The sequence below is a fragment of the Rattus norvegicus genome, chromosome 7, assembly GCF_021556685.1.
Source record: "Rattus norvegicus strain SHRSP/BbbUtx chromosome 7, alternate assembly SHRSP_T2T, whole genome shotgun sequence".
NCBI lineage: Eukaryota > Metazoa > Chordata > Mammalia > Rodentia > Muridae > Rattus > Rattus norvegicus.
In genome coordinates this window covers 60781663-60802702 of record NC_141540.1, presented here as the reverse complement: position 1 = coordinate 60802702, position 21040 = coordinate 60781663, and the positions used below count along the sequence as shown (strand labels likewise).

General features: G+C 42.8%; 1 protein-coding gene and 1 pseudogene across 3 annotated transcripts in view; one reads left to right on the top strand and one right to left on the bottom strand.

The window, feature by feature from the left end:
- Lgr5 (leucine rich repeat containing G protein coupled receptor 5) overlaps positions 1-7257 on the top strand; it is a 134818-nt gene extending 127561 nt beyond the window's left edge. Inside the window, exons 16-18 of one of the 2 annotated variants that reach the window (XM_087556330.1) lie at positions 628-773; positions 3316-3399; positions 4584-7257. In XM_087556330.1, the coding sequence (XP_087412456.1) occupies positions 628-773; positions 3316-3399; positions 4584-5671 (1318 nt within the window). In that variant the 3' untranslated portion in view covers positions 5672-7257. The remainder of the gene's footprint in view (positions 1-627; positions 774-3315; positions 3400-4583) is intronic. The other variant, NM_001106784.1, reaches the window with a different exon arrangement.
- Positions 7258-14145: 6888 nt separating this feature from the next.
- On the bottom strand, positions 14146-15410 carry LOC120093850 (MICOS complex subunit Mic10-like; annotated as a pseudogene). Its single transcript, XR_015626124.1, has one exon. The product of XR_015626124.1 is annotated as an MICOS complex subunit Mic10-like (transcript).
- Positions 15411-21040: the final 5630 nt, after the last annotated feature.

Genomic DNA, 21040 nt, shown 5'->3' with positions numbered 1-21040 from the left:
ACAATACTGCACTTCTGTTTACGCTTTTTCATTCATTGAGTACGTGTATGTTCTCATAAAATGGGCCAAGTTAATACTTGTTTGAAGAAGCAGTACCCTTTAAAACTGCTAGGCTTATTAACAATAAAGGAACAGCTTAAAGGTTCTGTAAATTAAACCACCATCCTGTCTGCATATTTTAAAATGAAGAAAGTAATAAAGCCCCCAAGAGATAATACGGAAGGGAGAAAAGCATATTTTTTAAATGCCACGTTTTGTGTTGTTTGTTTCTAGACTATGTTCTACATCATTTAAGCTATTAGAATCTAAGCATGCATAGAACACTATGGTATATTTTAGTTACTTGACATAATCTTGTTATAATTCTCCTACCGTTCACTACTTAAACCATTTTATTAAGGAAAGTCTTGGTCATTTAATCCCATCACTTCCATACTTATAAACACTTCGTGATGGTAAATTTTAATAACTGTGATTCTAAGTATCACTAGAATGAACACCACTGTGCAAATAGTTTATATTTTGGGAAACTGGTTTAGGTTAAACTCATTGGGTGAAAAGATAAACACTATATTTCATGACCCATCGGTCTTACACGTGTTTTTGTTTTGTCCCCTTTCTGTAAAGGATTATAGAAATGCCATACGCTTACCAGTGCTGTGCATTTGGGGGGTGTGAGAATGTCTATAAAATTCCTAATCAATGGAACAAAGATGACAGCAGCAGTGTGGACGACCTTCGTAAGAAAGATGCTGGCTTATTTCAAGTTCAAGGTAAGGACGGATGTCGTGGGGAGGAAACTGCAGTCAGAAAGGTCGTGAAAAGATAGTACATGGACTGGGAAAGTTTAGGAGCCCCTGTGTAATCACCCAGCAAATGGGGATCAATCTTATCCTGTAAAGACTCACAAAGACAGAAGAATTGCCACCTATTCTATGAGTAAATTCTTGGCATTTTTATTTATACTTAGATCATCCTTAACATACACAGTGCTCAAAGGCAACCCCTATATCAACATTTCCATACTTTTAAGAAGCGCTCATCCTTTTTTTTTTTTTTCAAACATCCTCCTGCTCTTCTCTCCCTGCAGGAGAAAAATATCCATGTTTATTTTTCTGGCCTGGAAAAAGGGGGTGGGTGGGTGGGCAGACATTTGTAATTCCTCCGGATTCCAGCAGAAGGGCCTAAGAATTCATTTTCTCAAGCAACTAATTCTAAATCATGTTCTCCTAGTCCCCCACAGGGGTATCTGTCAGGAAGGCGAAATGAGATCACGTCTGTAGAACCTTGGCTTCCCTTGCAGTAAGACGTTACTTAAACAGAAAGCAATGTGTCTCCACACCTGTGGGGATGAAGAAGTGCCCTGGGCAGCACCCCCTCCACTCCCTGCCAACCTTGCGAGTTTGCACAAAATCTAACAGGATAGCTTCTCCTTCTTAGGGCCTGAGTGATTTGTTGATTCCAAAGTGTAATTCAGTCAGTATGCTAAGTTTCCTTAACCTTACCACATACCTATCAGTTGAAGGAGTTAACAGCCTTATTTGTTTGTTTGTTTGTTTGTTTGTTTGTTTCTTTCTTTCTTTCTTTCTTCTTTCTTCTTTCCTACTTTGTTTTAGGTCACACAGCTCGTATCACTCACTCTCTTCCTTTGGTTTCCGCTCTTCCTGCCCCATCAACTCTAACCTCTTCTGCATTTACTCATTAAAACTTTAAAATTTAAAAACATAGAGCCCATCATTATCTTCCAGATACTACACCAGCCACTGGGACTACATAATAACACTAATGTCCTTCATGGAATTTATTTCCAAGATTCTCAGACGGGAGCCAAGTATTAGAATGACACCAAAGGTTTTGACACATTACTGATGTCAGAGCTGGGGAGGTGTCTGTGTTAGAGGATCTGAGTTCAGACCTCCAACACCCACATTAAACAACAACAATAACAATAATAATAGTAAGGTGAGATATGGCAGCTAGCACCTATAATCTTAGTGTTATGAAACACAATAGAGGAGAAAGAACTAGCATTTGATGGACAGCCAGCCCAGTAGAATGGGTGAGAGACCCTGTCTCAGAAGAGAAAGAAGGGAAGAGACAGGGTAGCCCAACACCTACCATCGACATCCACACATGTTCTTTTGAGTATCACATGATCATGTGCACCCACAAAGACACACAGAGAGAGAGAGACACAGAGAGAGAGAGAGAGAGAGAGAGAGAGAGAGAGAAACAAAGAGACAGAGACACACACAAACACACAAACACGAACACACAGAGAGACAGAGACAGAGAGAAAGAGACAGGCAGAGACAGAGAAACAGAGAGACAGAGGGAGACAGAGAGAGACAGAGACAGAGAGAGACAGAGAGACACACACACACACAGACAGAGACAGAGAGAAAGAGACAGGCAGAGACAGAGAAACAGAGAGACAGAGAGAGACAGAGACAGAGAGAGACGGAGAGACACAGAGAGAGAGGGGGGGAAAGAGACAGAGACAGAGAAACAGAGACAGAGGGAGACAAAGAGAGACAGAGAGACACACAGAGAGAGACAGAGAGACAGAGAGAGACACACACACAGAGAGACAGAGACAGAGACAGACAGAGAGAGACACACACACACATACACAGAGAGAGAGAGAGAAAGAGAGAGAGAGAAAGAGAGAGAGAGAGAGAGAATAGTGATTCCTAAGTCTCACACAAAACCAAGAAAATGTGCATCGTTAGGAAGTTACGATTTTCTTGATAGTTACCTAAATCACACACCTCAGCCTTGCTTTGACTTTTGTAAGGCAGAATCATCCCCCAAGGGCCACCCAAACTGATTTTTCATCTTGTGGTTAGAGAAGGTAGCCGAGAACATTCCCACTGTAGCTTCTGCAGTGTTAGAAAATGAGTCACTCCTTTCTCCGTGTTAGTTTCTGAGAGGAACTGGAGAACAAACTTGGGCCTTTGAGCATGCTAAGCAAATGTCCTACCACTCAGGCACATCTTCAGTCTCTAGACAACTGGATAAAATGTGCTTCCTGCGCTAGCAAATTTGAGACCATCCCAAGCTCCAGGGCCCAGCAGAATCAGAAGGCTTGGGTATGTTACCCTAGAGAGTGTGGGTTCCTCTTCACCAGGGTTCTGCAGCAGCATGGCCAGGGTAGCTGGACAAGAATGTCAACAAGGAACTTTCTAACCAACCCGCAGCAAAGTCTTGCCTTCACTTCTCTTTGTAACAATTTATGACAACTCAAGACTCTCTGATGAGGCTTCTGGTACAGAAAGACAGAAGTAACCATTCTGGGACTTCTCATTCCTTCAGATGAGCGGGACCTTGAAGACTTCCTACTTGACTTTGAGGAAGACCTGAAGGTTCTTCACTCCGTGCAGTGCTCACCTCCCCCAGGTAAGAGAGACATCATCAGAACTACCTCGGTATCTCGGCTCACTTGAACTCTGAGGCTTTTGACCACTGCAGCTCTGTTTCGGAAACGAAATCTCGGCTGACACCTGGCTCCTTACTGTCTGACAATCAGAACTTATGAAATACAAACAAGCTTCAATCCCCGAGAGTCATTCTCCATTCACCAATAGAACTTTTGTGGAGAACTGTTAGCTCAGGCCAACACCAACTAAAGAGTTAGCTTGTACTAGGAGGCATATAGGATTTAAAAAGCAGTTCTCAGCATGGAATGGTACCCCTAGCCTTGCTTTACATAATCAATACATTTTTAATAATTTAGATCTTTATGAATCACCAGCCATTTAAGGACTAGGAATTTAGCCCAAGGATAAAGTACTTATTTAATGTGCTTAAGACTCGGCCCTTGCTGGGTGCGGCCCTTGCTGGGTGCGGCCCTTGCTGGGTGTGGTGATGCCTTTAGAGCCTACTCCACACTTGAGAGGCAGAGACAGGCAAGTCTCACAAAGCTCAAGGCTAGCCTGGTCTACGAAGTTCCAGGACAACCAGAGCTATGTGGAGAGAGCCTATCCTTTAAGAAACAAACAAAAATACACATGAAAACAAAAAAGAATATGGATGAATTTTTAAACATTCAATTCATTAAACTGTCCTATTCCTAGGGAAGAAACGGGAGAAGAGGGAGAAAGGAGTGACCCAATTTTCTAACACTGCAACAGCTACAGTGGGAAAAAGCACCGAATAATAATTTATTCCCAATAAATGTGTTCCTTGCTCCCTAAGATGCCCATGAAGTGCACTCCCTGCTGCCCACACGGTGTCTCCTGTGCCCTATTTCCCCGGGCATCTCTTTCTTGGCAGAGGAGCCATAGAAGCAATTCAGGAGGTCTTAAGTGAGAAATCTAGGAGATCTGACTTTTCACATTGCCCACACAGCTATGTCTTGGGATTGAAGTTTCCCATTTCTAATTTTCTATACGTCCTCAGGAAACACAAGAACCTGGGAGTCAATGGATCGGTGCTATGGGGTCTCCAAGGCAGTCTTCCTACTGGTTTAAGAAAGAGGGGCACTGTGGTTACAGTGGCCGTTACTGACCTCTGTCTCTTGGCAAATTTGCTACCTCGGTCGGCCCAGTCTGATACAACCTCTCTCTTCCTTCCGCACTCAGGTCCCTTCAAGCCCTGTGAGCACCTGTTTGGTAGCTGGCTGATCCGAATCGGGGTGTGGACCACAGCAGTCCTGGCGCTTTCCTGCAATGCCTTGGTGGCTTTCACAGTGTTCAGAACCCCTCTGTACATCTCTTCCATAAAACTGCTAATCGGGGTAATTGCGGTAGTGGACATACTCATGGGGGTCTCCAGTGCAATTCTGGCTGTCGTGGACACGTTCACTTTTGGCAGTTTTGCTCAACACGGTGCATGGTGGGAAGGTGGAATTGGCTGCCAAATTGTTGGTTTTTTGTCCATTTTTGCTTCCGAATCATCGGTCTTCCTGCTCACTCTGGCGGCACTGGAACGTGGTTTTTCTGTCAAGTGCTCTTCAAAGTTTGAAATGAAAGCTCCCCTTTCTAGCCTGAAAGCGATCATTTTGCTGTGTGTCCTCTTGGCCCTGACCATTGCCACCGTCCCCTTGCTAGGAGGCAGTGAGTACAATGCCTCTCCCCTCTGCCTGCCCTTACCCTTTGGGGAGCCCAGCACCACAGGCTACATGGTGGCTCTCGTATTGCTCAACTCCCTCTGTTTCCTCATAATGACCATTGCCTATACAAGGCTCTACTGCAGTTTGGAGAAGGGAGAGCTGGAGAACCTTTGGGACTGTTCTATGGTGAAGCACACTGCTCTGTTGCTCTTCACCAACTGTATCCTTTACTGCCCCGTGGCTTTCTTATCCTTCTCCTCTTTGCTAAACCTCACGTTTATCAGTCCCGAAGTAATTAAATTTATACTTCTAGTGATTGTCCCACTTCCGGCATGCCTCAACCCCCTTCTCTACATTGTCTTCAACCCCCATTTTAAGGAGGATATGGGCAGCCTGGGAAAGCAAACCCGTTTCTGGACAAGAGCAAAACACCCAAGTCTGCTGTCCATTAACTCGGACGATGTTGAGAAACGGTCCTGTGACTCAACCCAAGCCTTAGTATCCTTTACCCACGCCAGCATAGCCTATGACTTGCCTTCCGATTCCGGGTCATCACCAGCTTACCCAATGACTGAAAGCTGTCACCTCTCTTCAGTTGCATTTGTCCCATGTCTCTAGTTAACATGAGAGGGGGACGTTTTTAAGAGTTGGAAACCCCGAAAGACAATTTATATCAGAGCGGTAGCTAAGAAAAGCTGAGCTGAAACTTAAAACACAAGCAAGCTTCTCTAAATTGGTATGGAAACGCCGATACCTTACCGACGCCTGAGAGTGACCATCAGTCTGAACACTGCCTGTATCATTTGTTCAGCTAAGAGGTAGATCCATCAAGTCACCTAGAGGAACCCAGATGAGAAAAGCAGACTGAAATGCTCTTCAGAAAACATACTCTCTGGTTTTAACTGTATTCTCTTCAAACTCACCAGCAGAGTCACCAGCACCGGACGGGAAGGTTCGTTGGATGACGACTCAGTGTCAATTTAAATCCACAAATTCCCTTTTTTTAAAAAGCTAGAGTTATAAGGAAATATATGGATTTTTAATGGGCTACATTGCCTACAGAGTTTCAGTTTAATGGCTACACAGAGATGGTTGTGTGGTTTTGTTGTGGTTTTGTTGTGGTTTTGTTGTTGTTGTTGTTGTTTTTGGGGTTTTTTTGGTTTTTTTTTTTTTTTTTTTTTTTTTTTGCCTTTTGTCTGAAAGGGTCCTTCCAAGATACCAGTTTCTTGGATTGATAATGCGAGACATTTTTTCATCCATACATAAATTCAAGATACTGGGTTTTATAGTAAGCACTCAGTGCATCCTCCCTTAATTAAATAAAACTGGTCACAAGCTTTCGGGAAGGAATATTAACTTAATCGGTTCCTACAGCAGTTATATACAGATAACATTGGATTTATCCTTTATGATCCTGCAGCCTAAAGCTCAGAGAGTTCATACCTACACAAGACAGAGCACAGCTGTAGGGTCTGCATTTATTTCTGAGTGGGAGCAGGCTTTTGGCAAGATGGTTTTTTATTGCCTCAAATGGCCGTGCGTTGTAAGACGCTCAAACGCAGGGCCGGAGTCCGGAAGTCCACCGGGTCACACCACACGCCCATCTCCAGTAGCCCTAGCAACAGTGCCTCACCACACTTTGGACTCAACAGGAACTGGGCCGAGTAATATTCCGTGTGTTTAGCTTGGTTTTAGCTGTGTCTTTTTTGGATCAACCACTTGATGTGAAGAACATTATTTCTCTGCTTATTCCATATTAACACGGGTGTTAGATGTTTCAAGACAAACTATTAAATTTGAAAAGTGAAAAGTTTATTCTTAACTTCTGTGGTCCTACATTAGCCTCATTGCACCCAAACCAAAAGGCCATCAGGTAGATTTATTTTTATATAAGCATGTTTTATTTTGACCAGATGTTTTAATGTGGAATTTTTTAAAAAATACATTTATGAGATGTTTTATAAGATGTGTACATAGAGAATTGTATTTATTACTACAGGAAGGATACAGTGACATTAAAGAACATGAAACCCTGTACAGTGGCATAGTCCCCCAAACATATCGTTTCTCCTCCAACTTTCTTTAGATTCATTAATTGTATATAATATATGTAAATACATAGTGCTTGTAAATAGATTCAGAATTTGCTTTTCTACTGGGCGCAAAATAAATTTGTAATAAAATGTGTGACTTGCAAAGCAAAATATATCTTCAAGTGTGTTGATTGAAAATATGGACAAATGCATGATCTTCTAATGTCTTCAATTATTAGTGTGTATTTTCTATATATTTGTACTCTAATCCTTTAAATATATTGGACTCATATATTTCATGAGGATGAAACAAATATATTTTTTTTTCTTTTTTTCGGAGCTGGGGACCGAACCCAGGGCCTTGCGCTTGCTATGCAAGCGCTCTACCACTGAGCTAAATCCCCAACCCACAAAATATATTTTTAGCTTCTGAATTATCTTCCTTGAAACTGATAAGTCTTGGCTTCGGTGTAATTTGTTGTCCCCAGTGATGATTTGGATATTAATATCCTACACTATTTTCAAATTTCTTAGTAGTATAAGAAAAGAAACATTTCAAAGCCTAATTAGGAAAAAAGATATGAAGAACAAACCAACTTTACATTGTCTAGGGTGGACTTTTCTATACATTTAATCTATAAATATAAATTTGATATATACATGTTTCAGGACCATGTCAAGAACATTCACTCCCAGTGTACAAAAAGATGCACAGCTCTCATTCTGTTCCCATTGCCCAAAACATTGGAAATATAATTAATTTCCTAGACACCTGTGTCAGACTAGCAACTTCAGTAGGATTTGACTGTGCCTCTCTGGGTTGTGTGTAATGAAGGACCAGCATGATAGCTAAAAGTAGCCAGTGTTGGGGCTGGAGAGATGGCTCAGCGGTTAAGAGAACTGGCTGTTTTTCTAGAGGTCCTGAGTTCAAATCCCAGCAACCACATGGTGGCTCACAACCATCTGTAATGGGATCTGATGCCCTCTTCTGGTGTGTCTGAAGTGCAGCTACAGTGTACTTATATTAAATAAGTAAATCTTCAAAATAAATTAAATCATAAAAAAAAGAAAAAGTAGCCAATGTTTACAGCACACTCCCAGGATTCCTCACACTGTTTTCCACTTGTCCGTCAGACTTACCCATATCCTGAATCCCAACCCTAGTTAAGGGATCCTGTTGTGCAGTCCTTACTTTACCAACCTTTGGGTAAAATAGGAGCGTGTCCCTTGGCCCCATTCCTTCTAGCCCAGATAACAGAGAATGTACCTCTATCTTTCTTCTCACCACATTTAATTTTCAGACAATCTAAGTTTAGAACAAGCTCTAGCTTAGAACAAGCTCTAGCAACATATCTGTCTCTCCTGCTCGAGGAAGCACAGGCAATAATGCATTTTTTAAAGGGGGTAAGACTTGTATCTACCTTTATTTTAAAAAACAAGTCTCCACACTCCACATTGTAACAGCAAAGCCCTATTCACACCTCGCAGAACACTGCCCTCAGTGCCTGACAAAGCTCTCCGCTGCCCGCCGCGTAGAAAGAATTGGAGTTACCTCTGCAGATGAATAGATCAGCAGGGAAAACACACAGCAGGATTTTCAGGCTGAACAGCAGTTAAAAAAAAAATTAAAAACTAACGACCTTGCCTAAAGTAAATGATTCAAATGTATGGTTTCCAAAGTGCCTTCAGGGATTGGAGCGAAGGCTCAGTGGTTTAAAAGAAAACAAACAAACGAAACAAAACCTTGATAGACCCAAGGCATCATCTATTCCTGAAGCTTGTTGATGCTTGACAAGTTTCACATCCTGCAGTGGTTTCCGCAGAAGCTGTAGACCCAGGACGAGGACCAGATTTGACTCTAGTTTTGGCCAAGAAGTACAGAGAAAGCCGCATCGTGCAGAGGCTTTAGTAGAAGCCGAAGACCCCGGTTAGGGACCAATCCGGGAGACTAGGAAAGGACCATTGAAGTTCCACATCATGCACTGGCTTAGCAGAACTTTTGGACCCAGGTGAGGGACTGGTTGTGACTCTGGAAAAGGCCCAAAGCTGCGTGGAGAGCTCCTCAACTCACAGTCAAAGCTGCAGATGCAGGCAGGAGACCCAAGCTAACACAGGACACGACATGACCATCCTAGGCAGAGATAGACACCCCCAGCCCCCTCCACCAGTGCCACAGAAGAAAAACACACCTCAACCCTACTGTGACTTAGCCCTCCACAACACTGCAAATGCCACCATAAAAAGAAAACCTGGACACTTGAATTAAAAAAAAAAAAACCCTCAATTAACAAACCCCCATCAGTTGCACAAGTCCCAGTGCAGAAAGAGAAGAGCAAGAAAGTCAGAGCACTGTGAGTACCCACAGATTAGTAATCCCACAAGTAATAGAACCTAATCAAAACGACCCAGGATGTATGGGGGAGGGGTATCTTGTTCTGCTTAAGCAGGAAAAAACAAAAAAACAAAAAAACAAAAAAACCCAACCTGGAAGAACTTCCAAAGAGTTCTAAAGAATGATCATAAAAATGTTCAGACAACTCAAAAAGACAGATTTGCTCCACAGGAACAAAGGCAAAGAAAGTTCAGAGAAGTCAAGGAGAAAATGCAGTAGACAGGACTGCAATGATGCTAGAAATGACAACCTCATTACACCAAATCAAACCTCGGTAAAAAAGCCTCACCCAGAAGAGTGGGTTCTGCTGAAAATGAATTAGGACTGAATGACAGGGGATTGGCCCACGCTGTAAAGTTCAATAAAAAAACATAGACATATAATACACACACACACACACACACACAAATATATATATATATATATATATATATATATATATATATATATATATATCAAACATAGAATCTGAGTAGACCATAAAAAGACCCAACCTTTGAATTATAGGCATAGGAAGAAAACAATATCATAGCGAAGTAGTAGAGAATACTTTCAACAGAATCATAAGAAAATTCTCCGAACCCACAGAAATGAATGACCATCCAGGTTAAAAAACAAAAACAAAAAACAAAACAAAACAAAACAAAAAAAACAAAAAACCAGGCGTGTAGAACATCAAATGGGCAAACCTAAGAAAGAAACTCCTTGTGAAATTAAAAATACTAAAAACACAGAATAAAAAGAGTATTAAACACTGGAAAAGAGAAAACACAAGTCATTTATAAAGGCAGGCCCATCTGAATAACACTTGATTATTTGACAAAACCTTTTAAAGTCAAAATGGTGTATAAGGATATATTCCAAGCTCAGAATGGCCAAAACCTGCCAACACAGGCTATTATATGAAGCAAAATTATTCACTAAAATTTCAGGAGCAAGAGAAAAAAAACCCTCCAGGTGAGGTGGACACCATGACATACACATTTAATCTTAGCACTTGAGAGGCAGAAGGCCAGCACATCTCTGTGGTTCCAAGGATAGCCTGGTCTACATAACAAGTCCCAGGTCAACCAGGCCTACTTAGTGGGGCTCTTCCTCCTCCTCTTCTTCTCCTCCTCCTCCTTTCTCTTCTTTTTTTTTTTCTTTTTTCTTTTTTTCGGAGCTGGGGACCGAACCCAGGGCCTTGCGCTTGCTAGGCAAGCGCTCTACCACTGAGCTAAATCCCCAACCCCCCTCCTTTCTCTTCTTAAGAATTGAGTATATTCCTTTTTAGAAGGGAGAACAAAATACTCACAGGAGGAAATACAGCAACAAAGAATGTAGCAGGAACTGAATAAAAGGTCATCCAGAGACTGCCCCACCTGGGGATCCATCCCATATGCAGCCAACAAACCCAGTCACTATTGCTGATGCTAAGAAGTACTTGCTGACAGGAGCCAGATATGGGTGTCTCCTGAGAGGCTCTGCCTGAGCCCTATTGATACAGATGAGGCGGGTTGCAGCTAACCATCAGACTGAAAAAGGGGACCCCAGTGGAAGAGTTCGAGAAAGGACTGAAGGAGCTAAAGGGGTTTGGAACACCATAGGAAGAACAACAATATCAACCAACCAGACCCCACCAGAGCCCCCAGGGACTAAACCACCAACCAATGAGTACACATGGAGAGACCCATGACTCCAGCCACATATGTAGCAGAGAATGGCATTGTCCAGCATCAATGGGAGGAGAAGCCCTTGGTCCTGTGAAGGCTCATTTCCCCAATGTAGGGTAATGGTAGGGAGTTGAGGTTGAAATGGGTGGGTGGGAATGGGAGCATCCTCATAGAAGCAGGGGGAGGGAGAGGGGGTTTGGGAGAAGGGGGGAAAGGGGATAACATTTGAAATGTAAATACATAAAATATCCAAGAAAAATGAAATTAACAACAATAACAAAAAGAATTGAGTATATGAGTACACTGTAGCTGTCTTTAGACACATCAGGAGAGAACATCAGATCCCATTACAGATGGTTGTGAGCCACCATGTGGTTGCTGGGAATTGAACTCAGGACCTCTAGAAGAGCAATCAGTGCTCTTAACTGCTGAGCCATCTCTCCAGCCCCATAGTGATACTTCTTAATAAAAAATAAATAAATAAAAGCATACTAGTGAAAGTTTTTAGCACAAAGGCAGCTTTAAGGAGAATACTAAAGACGAGCCTTCTGTCTGAGAACAAGGACAAACATGGCCAGGAGTTTACAAAGGAATAAATAAACAGTTCCAGAAGGAAAGAGACCTAAAAAAGCCAAAAGCAATAAAAATGGCAGGAATCAATATAAATCATTTGATAATAACTCTTAATGTTAATAGTCTCAGTTCCCTACTAAGGAGAAGCAGACTACCAAATGCAACCTATAAATTAAGTTTAAATTAATTATAAATTTAATGCAATCTCCACCAAAATTGCAAGATAATTCTTTAGGCAAATTAAAAAAAATCAGTCTTAAAATTCATAGGGAAACATAGAAGATTTGGGGTAAACAAAACAATAGCAAACAATAAAAACATTGCCGGAGGCCTCAGCATCCCTGATTTCAAATTATACTGCAGAGCTACAGCATCAAAACAGCATGGCATCCTTATAAAACCAGGCAGTGATCCGAGGGTCCAGATAAAAAGCCCATGCTCCCTCAGCCACTTGGTTGGGGTTTGTTTGTTTGTTTGTTTTAAAATTTCTGTTTTTGTGGAGTTTTTAGGAAGAAGCTAAAAAAACAAAAAACAAAAAAACAAAAAAACAAAAAACAAAAAAAACATGGGAAGAAAGACAACCTCTTCAGTAAGTGATGCTAGCCAAACAGGATAGCTCCATGAAGGAGATCTGAAACTAGACCCTTATCTTGCACCCTGCACAAGAACTCAACTCCAAAGGAATCCAGGACCTCAGCATAAGGGCTGGTTTGAATCTGATAAAACAGTGGTTTCCCACCTTCCTGATGCCATAACCCTTTAATACAGTTCCTCGTGTGGTGGAACCCTCAGCCGTAAAATTATTCTCGTTGCTGCTTCAGAACTGTAATTCTGCTACTGTTATGAATCGTAATGCAAATGTGTTTTGAGGGTCGCACAGGTTGAGAATTGCTATGGTAGGAGGTAGGAGTTGCACTTCAATTTGTGAGCACAGGAAAGTCTTTCCTGAACAGGACCCCAGGACTGCTGCACTAAGGCCAGCAACCGACAAATGGGACGTCATGAACTAAAAGGCTCTATTCTTAATTGGGTTGTGGAGCTAAACAGAGTTTTTATAGGCAGGAATAAAGTGGGTTTAAAATGATTCTTTTTTTAGAGTGTTCAACATTCTTAGTTATCAAGGCAAATTCAAACTACTTTGAGATTTCCTCTGACCCCACTCGGAATGGCTGAGATTTAATGACAGTTAAGCTGGTGTAGAGACATAGGAAGGGACATATGCTGTGCACTTGCTGTTGTGGGACTCTAACAGCACAGCCATTGTTACATGGCATCAGTATGGACCTTCCCCAGAAAGCTAGAGACGGACATATTCTGTAGCCTAGCTATACCACTCTCGAGCAGAGTCCCAACCAACTCTATATCATACTACAGACGTGCTTGCTTGTTCACGTTCTCCGCTGCTTGGCTCGCAAGAATCAGAAGATACAATCGTGTCGATGTCCATTAACAGAGGAATAGATAATAAGGACGTGGCACACATACTGCTAAAAATGAAATTATATAATGTATAGGCAATGCGTGGAGCTCGAAACAATCATTCTGAGGGAGGTGACCAAGACCCAGAAAGACAAACACTGCATGCTTTCTCTTGTGTGTGTGTGTGTGTGTGTGTGTGTGTGTGTGTGTGTGTGTGTATAGCAAACTGGAAACCTTACATGTGTGCGTTTAATTTGGAGTAGCCACAGAAGTCCGGGAAGCAGTGAGGGTCCATGGGAGGAGGTGCAGTTCCAAAGAGGAGAACACATGTGGTATAAAGGGAGAAAGAGCATTTGCTTCTCCTACATAGGATCAACGTTTGATACCCAGCACCTGGCATCAAGTGGCTCACAACTGCCTGTAACTGCAACTCCAGGGGATCTGATGCTGTCTTCCAGCCTCCATGAGCACCAGATAAGCATGCAGACACAAACACATGCCTGGGCAGACACACACATACATGCCTAGGCAGACACATACATGATTAGGCAGACACATACATGCCTAGGCAGACACGTACATGCCTAGGCAGACACATACATGCCTAGGCAGACACATGCATGCCTAGGCAGACACACATAGGCAGACCCATACACATAAAAATAAAATAAATATTCTTAAACTAGCTTTTTGCATTCAGATACTGTGTGGGAACAGAGTGCAGCGTTCTCCTAGGAATAAGAGAACAAGCCCTATAACCTGTGTTCCAGCAGGGTAGAAATGATAGACTGTCAACAGACATCTGTTAGGAACATGAAGGAATTTAAGATACTCAGAACAGCAGTGGGTGACAGGCATCCTACTTCAGACACGGGGCTCCAGAAAGGTCTCTCTGGAAAGACAGATCATCTTGTTTTTAAAGCAGACCCGACTTTGCTTTTGCATTCAACCAGTTGCATCAAGAAAGCTCATCACCCTTTAAAAAAAAAAAAGTTTTTTTTTTTGTTTTTTTTTTTGTTTTTTTTTACTGAGGAAATGGCTCAGCAGTTAGGAGCATTACCTGCTCTTCCAGAGGTCCTGAGTTCAATTCCCAGGAACCACATGGTGGCTCACAACCATCTGTAGTGAGATCTGATGCCCTCTTCTGACACACAGGCGTGCATAGAGTTCTCAAATACATAAAATAAATTTTTAAAACTTTGTTTTCAATTTAGGATTGAAAAGAGCTAACATTTGGGAAAGTGAGTGTCCTGCTTCAGAGGCTGGAGAGATGGCTCAGCGGTTAAGAGCGCTGGCTTTTCTTTCAGAAAACCCATGTTCAATTTCTAGCATTTATAAAGCACTTCACAACCACTTGTAACTAGAGTTCCAGGGAATCTGAAACGCCCTCTTCTGGCTTCTCCAGGTACTGCATACACATGGTGTACACACATACAGACAACGACAAAAAAATCAAAAACAACCATACAGGTAAAAAGGAAAAAAAGAAAAAGAGGGAGAAAGGAAGGGAGGAAGGGAGGGAGGAGGGAGGGAAGGAGGGCGAGAGGGAAAAAGGAAAGAAGGCAGGGGGGAGGGAGTGATGGGTGGAGGGAGGGAAGGAGGGAGGGAGGGAAGGAGGGAGGGAGAAAGGGAGGGAGGGAGGCAGGCAGGAAGCTCTTGCCTCCTTTGTTAACTGCTCCAGAAACTATTAGCTATCATGAGAGCAAGTCCTGTATGAAAAGACTGGCTCCCTGTGCCCATAGCTCTTTCATTGGAAATGTTATATTTATATATCCCAGCAAGTCTGGTTCCTGATGCCTAAGGGAGATGATGATCACATTTTAGTTCCCCTGAATGCTGCAGTGGGTTTTTTTTTTTCCTGTTTTTCATTTATTTAAGACCTCCTTATAATTTCCAAAGAGATGATACAAAAGCAACAGACTCGGTTTCAAACACATAAACAGTGGCTGGAGTTGATGGCACTGTCACAGGATGTCAGCGCACTCCAGGACACTTCAGTATTCCTGAGAAATAAACACAGTTTCTCTTTCCTCCCGCTGGGATGTTCTCAGCATAAGACACTGTTCTCTGACATATTTTCCGTGTAGAAAAAAATATGGAGCCTGAAAATCACGCTGACAGTTGGAGTAGGTCATCCCCAATCCCACGCCAGAACCAAAGGCTAATGGCCACGTTCTTCTCTTAAAGAAGGTGAGGGAGAAAATTCCTAATCCAAAACCAGTACCTAACTTCAGTACCGCATCCGCCATGCACCCGTCCCACTTTCTGCCCAGCTCGGACTCCAACATGTTCCCCACCCGCAGCTCCAGTGCTCCTCACGGCCGGCCCCCAGGCTCCGACTACTAAATGAAACTTTTAACTGATATAAGATTATATAACAACAGTAAACCCAGTCTGCATCGATGGGGTGTGGCTCAGTGGGAGAGCGCTTGTCTTGCATACGGACAGCCCTGGGTTCAACAGACTACCACGTGGAATTGGGGTACATTTATTCATCATCTAGTGCTTAAATCAAAACCAGTGCGGACATCAAAACCTTCAAACACTTGTCATTTTTCTGTGGCGAAAACATTCAAAACCTTTTTTGTTCGTTCATTTGTGTGTGTGTGTGTTTGTTTAGATACACACTGCTCCCCTCGACACCCTCCTGGGAAATACCACGCACAACTTCTTGCTCTTCAGGCTATACCTGAGTAGTACCCATCCCTCTGCCCCTTACCTCTCCCTAGCCTCCAGTAACCGTGAACAAAGCCTTGCAGTGGGTTTTAAAATAAACAAAAACCAAGAAAGTACCGTGAGCATAGTCAGTCCTGATGGCTAGATACATCCGGGACTCAAAAGCTGGTTCAAACATTCTGTATAGGACTCTGGTACTGTTTACCTCTCGGGAGTTTCCTAATGAAGAAAACGTCAGGGGGGCGCGGCCGCCTGCAATCCCAGCAGCTGGAGTGTCACCTCTATTGCTGCTGTTCCTGACTTTAAGCTATGACCCCCAATACTTGCCTAAGATCTGCCCTTCTCACCCCTGGAGCAGGCTCACGAATTGTAGGTCTGTCTGTAGTACATGGCGAGATCGAGACACGCCTGACTATCCAGCCAAACTAAGGAGGAGGAGAGAAGGTGTGGTTGAGACGAATAGAAACCTGGTTTTCCAAGGTCAAAGATGAAGAGCGAGGAGTAAAGCAGAGAGGATTATCTGTGTGGAGAACAAGGAGCCACGGGTGGATACCTCACAAAACCCAAAATAAGATCACCCCACGGGTACAGTTCTCAGTCACAAGCAGTGGGAAGTCAGTCTACCCAGGGTGGTGAAAGAGAGATGTAGACCTGGTGTTCCCAGTCTTTGACTAAATATGATCCTTTCCCTCAAACTCCTGATGAAAAAAAAATAACTCTCTTACTGCAGGAAACTGCAGGGTTAAATACCATTCTTTTTGTTGCTCTCTCCCGTGGGGAGAAAGACAGATAAAAGGCAAGTAACCAGAGTCATACCTCAAAAATCATAGAAACAGCCGCATTAAAGGTGACATAGCAAAGCCAAGAGGCTACAAAATCTCCCCCGTGCGGCTGCTTAACAATCTGTCTCTCACCTTTCCGCCCCTTATTCTAATTTTTAAGTGTGTGTGTGTGTGTGTGTGTGTGTGTGTGTGTGTGTGTGTGTGTGTGTGTGTACACGGCATCGTGTCCATATAAGGTCTAAACCCATCGTTCTCCCCTGCCACTTTGTTGAGGCAAGCGGTCTCTGAGCTGCACTGTGCACTCACGGCTTTTCCTGAGAGCCTCCGAGCTTTTCTCCATCTTGCCTTTGGAATGCTGAGATTACACATGTGCACCCTACATTCGGTCCTTTCTGTGGGTTCCCGGAAGCACACAGATTGTCAGGCTTGTGTGGTAGTCACTTTTACCTACAGAACGATCTGACTGGTCCCCTTTTCCTTCTCTCTCTCATCTCTTACGGGATGTGTGTGTGCTGTCCACTTTTCTTAAAATCTACTTTACTCATTTATGTATTGCCACATGAAGGTGAGAGGACAGTTATGAAGGTGTCTTAAGACACCTGTCTTGTCACCGTGAGGGGATGGAACTCATGCATCGGGCTTGGGTGCACAAATGCCTTTACTGGCCCAGCCAACTCTAGGGACTTTTTTCTCTCACTAGTCTTGAACTTGTCATGCAGATGTGGTAACTCTGCTACAGTTATGGATGTCAATGTTTTTGGGTGGACTTAGGTGACCCCTGTGAAAGAGTCATCTGACCATTCCATGGGTCTTGACCCAGAGGTAAAGAACCACTGCTCTGATACAATTTTTTTCTCCTCACTGAGGAAGACAGGTTGGAAACACTGTCTGGCTCGAGTCCCCATAGTTGGCAAACACTTTCTAATCACAGGCCATGGTGAGTCCCCTGTGCACTTGACTTAAATCAGTCAAATTAAATCAAATTAAAGACCTTCACTCCCAGGAGAGTGGACTTGACACCCTCAACAGTATTGTGATGGGAAGACATTGGATGCAGGAGAGGTCAAATTGAACGGTGACCGTCACTGACAGTACAGGAAGCAAAATTGCATCTGTTCAAGTTTTGGGGAGGAGACTAACGTTCCTCCATGCTGTCACCTCGCTGAGAAAAACGAAGACGTAACATGGCAAAATAAATAAACACATGAAAGCAGAAAGTAACATAGTTGTTCGCATTGCAAGCTCAGCACTGAGGCAGGAGGATTGCTTTGAGTTAGAGGGTAGCTTGATCTTCTCAGTGAGAACCTATTGCACATAAATGAAATCAAATAGAAAACGTAGTCAGCTCTTCTTTGCCTGCCTGCCTTGTGGGACTGAGTCACTCCTAGATTCTTGGACTCCCAGTCACAGATGCTGCTGACCATTCATTGTTGGGGAGTTGGACTACAGACTAACTGCAGGGATGGAAATGGAGAAGAACCTGAGGAAAAGAAGGTCCAGTGACAGGCCCAAAGTGGGATCCAGCTCAAGGGGGGCCTATTACTGAGGCTACAGAGTGCTCACAAAAAAAGAGACCTATCATGATTGCCCTCTGAAAGACCCAACAAGCAGCTGAAAGAGTCAGATGCAGATATTTGTACCCAATCAATGAACAGAAGCTGCCAACCCCTGTGGTTGACTTATGGAAAAACTGGAGGAAGCTGAGGAGGAGGGCAACCCTGTAGGAGGACCAGCAGTCTCAATTAACCTGGACCCCCAGATCTCTCACTGGATCACCAACCAGGCAGCGTACACCAGCTGATATGAGGCCTCCAACACATGTACAGCAGAGGACACCCGGCTCTGGGTTCAGTCAGAGAAGATGCACCTCACCCTCAAGAGATTGGCAGCCCCAGGGAGTTTAGAGGTTTGGTGGGATGGGTGGGGTGGAGACATCCTCATGGAGACAGAGGTGCAGAGAGGAGATATGTGGACCAGGAGAGTAATAAAATCCAGAGTGTAAAAAAAAAAGAATAAGAGACTAAAAAAAAGAATGAATGAAAGAAAGGAAGGAAGAACGAACGAAAGAAAGGAAACGTAACAGAGGCCAAAAAGCTTTACAACAATAGAGTTTCTAAACATCCCATTCCCTGGATAGGTTGGTTATTCTGTTTGTACTATCTGATGTATGGAAATTGTATTTCTGAACATGATACATAATTGTCCAGGCTCCACACAAACACACATAAACACACACACACACACACACACACACACACACACAAATACACACACATAAACATAAAGAATATGTTTAAATGTTCAAGGGAGGAAGTGTCTTAACCTATGTAGGCCAAAGGTCCATCCCAGTATCCAACCAGATCATCCTGGAGAAGCCTGGATCATGACACAAATGCAGGTCCATCTAATGAGAGAGAAGAATAGCTTTCTATCCTGAGTAGCTGTTTAATTAAATATACCTCAGGCATGTTTGTCTAGGATAGGCAGCTCATCATAATAGTTATGTGAGCATGATCTCGGGTGTTAGCTTCTTTATGAATGATACATCATTTAATTAGGATGCATCCTGTAAGATAGATCTCATTATCATGTTTGTTTTGGAGGCAAGGAAGAGAGAGGAGTAAACCTTGCCAAAGATCACTTATCTGGGAAAGAGTGGTGGCGAGCCAGACGTGTTTCTGTAAACACCTACTCCAGCACTTATCGAAGAGCAGTCCCTGAGCATTGACTGCCAGCTCACTCTAGTCTTAAGAATCTGAAACTGAAGAGGGAGCATTTAGCGATCTGAGTTTTACTGAGCTGGGTAGGTGACTCTGATCCAGGCTCACATTTGAGAGAGCCATTGGCAGTCTGAAGTGTACAAGACCTAGGGTCTGAAGAGAAACAGGGCTACCATCCTTAGGATAACAGAGAATAGGCAAAGAAAGGTGGGCACCTTGAGTAAAGAAAAAATTAGCAAAAAAGCAGAAAGGGGCAGGAGGAGAAATTTACTTTACACCAAAGAAAACTGGTAGGGATTGGTGGTCACTGCGTTGACTACAGGGCTCCTAGGCATAAAAATCAACTACAAAGTATTTAGAGGAAGGAGGTTATTGGTGACCATTCACAGAGTGGTTACATTGAAGGGCAACTTAAGGGAGTGACTGTGAGTCCAGGGTTAGAATCTCAATTCCCATCTTCAGTGGCTGGGCATTTTATTCATCTTTCTTCAGGGTGTAAAATAGACCAGAAGATCTACAACATGGTACCGAGAGACCACCCACATTACACTACACAAGCCAATGAAATCCCTTGTCCAGCTGTTATGTCCTATTGGCTTGTGCTTCTCCAAAAACCATATGCTTCCAAGGCACTAGTTTTAGGCATTGGTGGTTCTATAGAGCTCTGCCCTCGTGACTGGGATTAGTGTTCTTATGAAAGAACTTGTTCTTTACTAAGAGGAGGGCACATCTAGAAGGAGCTGTTCCTAGGATGGGTTCCCAGAAGATACCAAATCCCCCACTTTCTGAAGTGTAGGCTTCCAGGACTATAAGAAATACTGTCTATGAGCCACCCGGCTTGTTTGATTCAGTAGCCCCAAAGGGATTAACTATGAAAACAAACAAAAAAATCTAAAAAGAACTAAAATATATAATTATATAAATAAAATATATAAGAACTTTTGCTTGGGGAGGGTGTTACTGTTTCCATCTGATTTTTATGCAATGAACACAAATTATCTCAAAACTTGTTCATCAGTGAGAGGTTTAATTGAAGCAACAATAGGAAATGAGCTGTGAAAAGAAGAAAAAATAAATAACATGTGTACTTTCTACTCAAGGGTTTTGTATTAACAAGGGTAAAATTGGCCCTCTGGGACACAGAGAGGCACTTTGATTTAAACCAGAACAATTGTCACTGTCACTTAGTACAAAATTTTAATTCTCAAAGGAAAAAATAAGAATTCTTAATATGTTGTTTGTTATAATCATTAGGAAAATGTTGTGTAGCTGATTTTTGCCCATGTAAAATCTCTGGAATAGCCAGTTTCCCTTGAATGCCTTGGTAGTATGAAAACTTTTTTTTTTAGGTTTTCTTCACATGTAGCTAGAAGTGTCTATCCATGCCAAAGTCTAATGGAGATGACCAACTCCACATGACTTATTGTCATAAAAAGGCTGTGATGTGAAATGCATGGTTGCTGTTATGCTTTGCTTAGTGTGGCAGACGCCACAGGGTAAAGATAATCCCAAGATGATTAAGAAGCAGGTGATATCAAAGGCAAAAAGAGGCAACCTCATTTAAAAGAGAAATGGTACCAACAAACGGACACTTACTTCACTCTTTGCAGACCTCGGATCAGTAGTCACAAAAGATTTCCCAGTATTTGGCTAAACTCACCGTCATTTATTAGTTCTTTGGTTCTAAAGTTATTTTTTTAAGCCAACTTTGACATAAGGAGATCAGAATGCCCAGCAGAC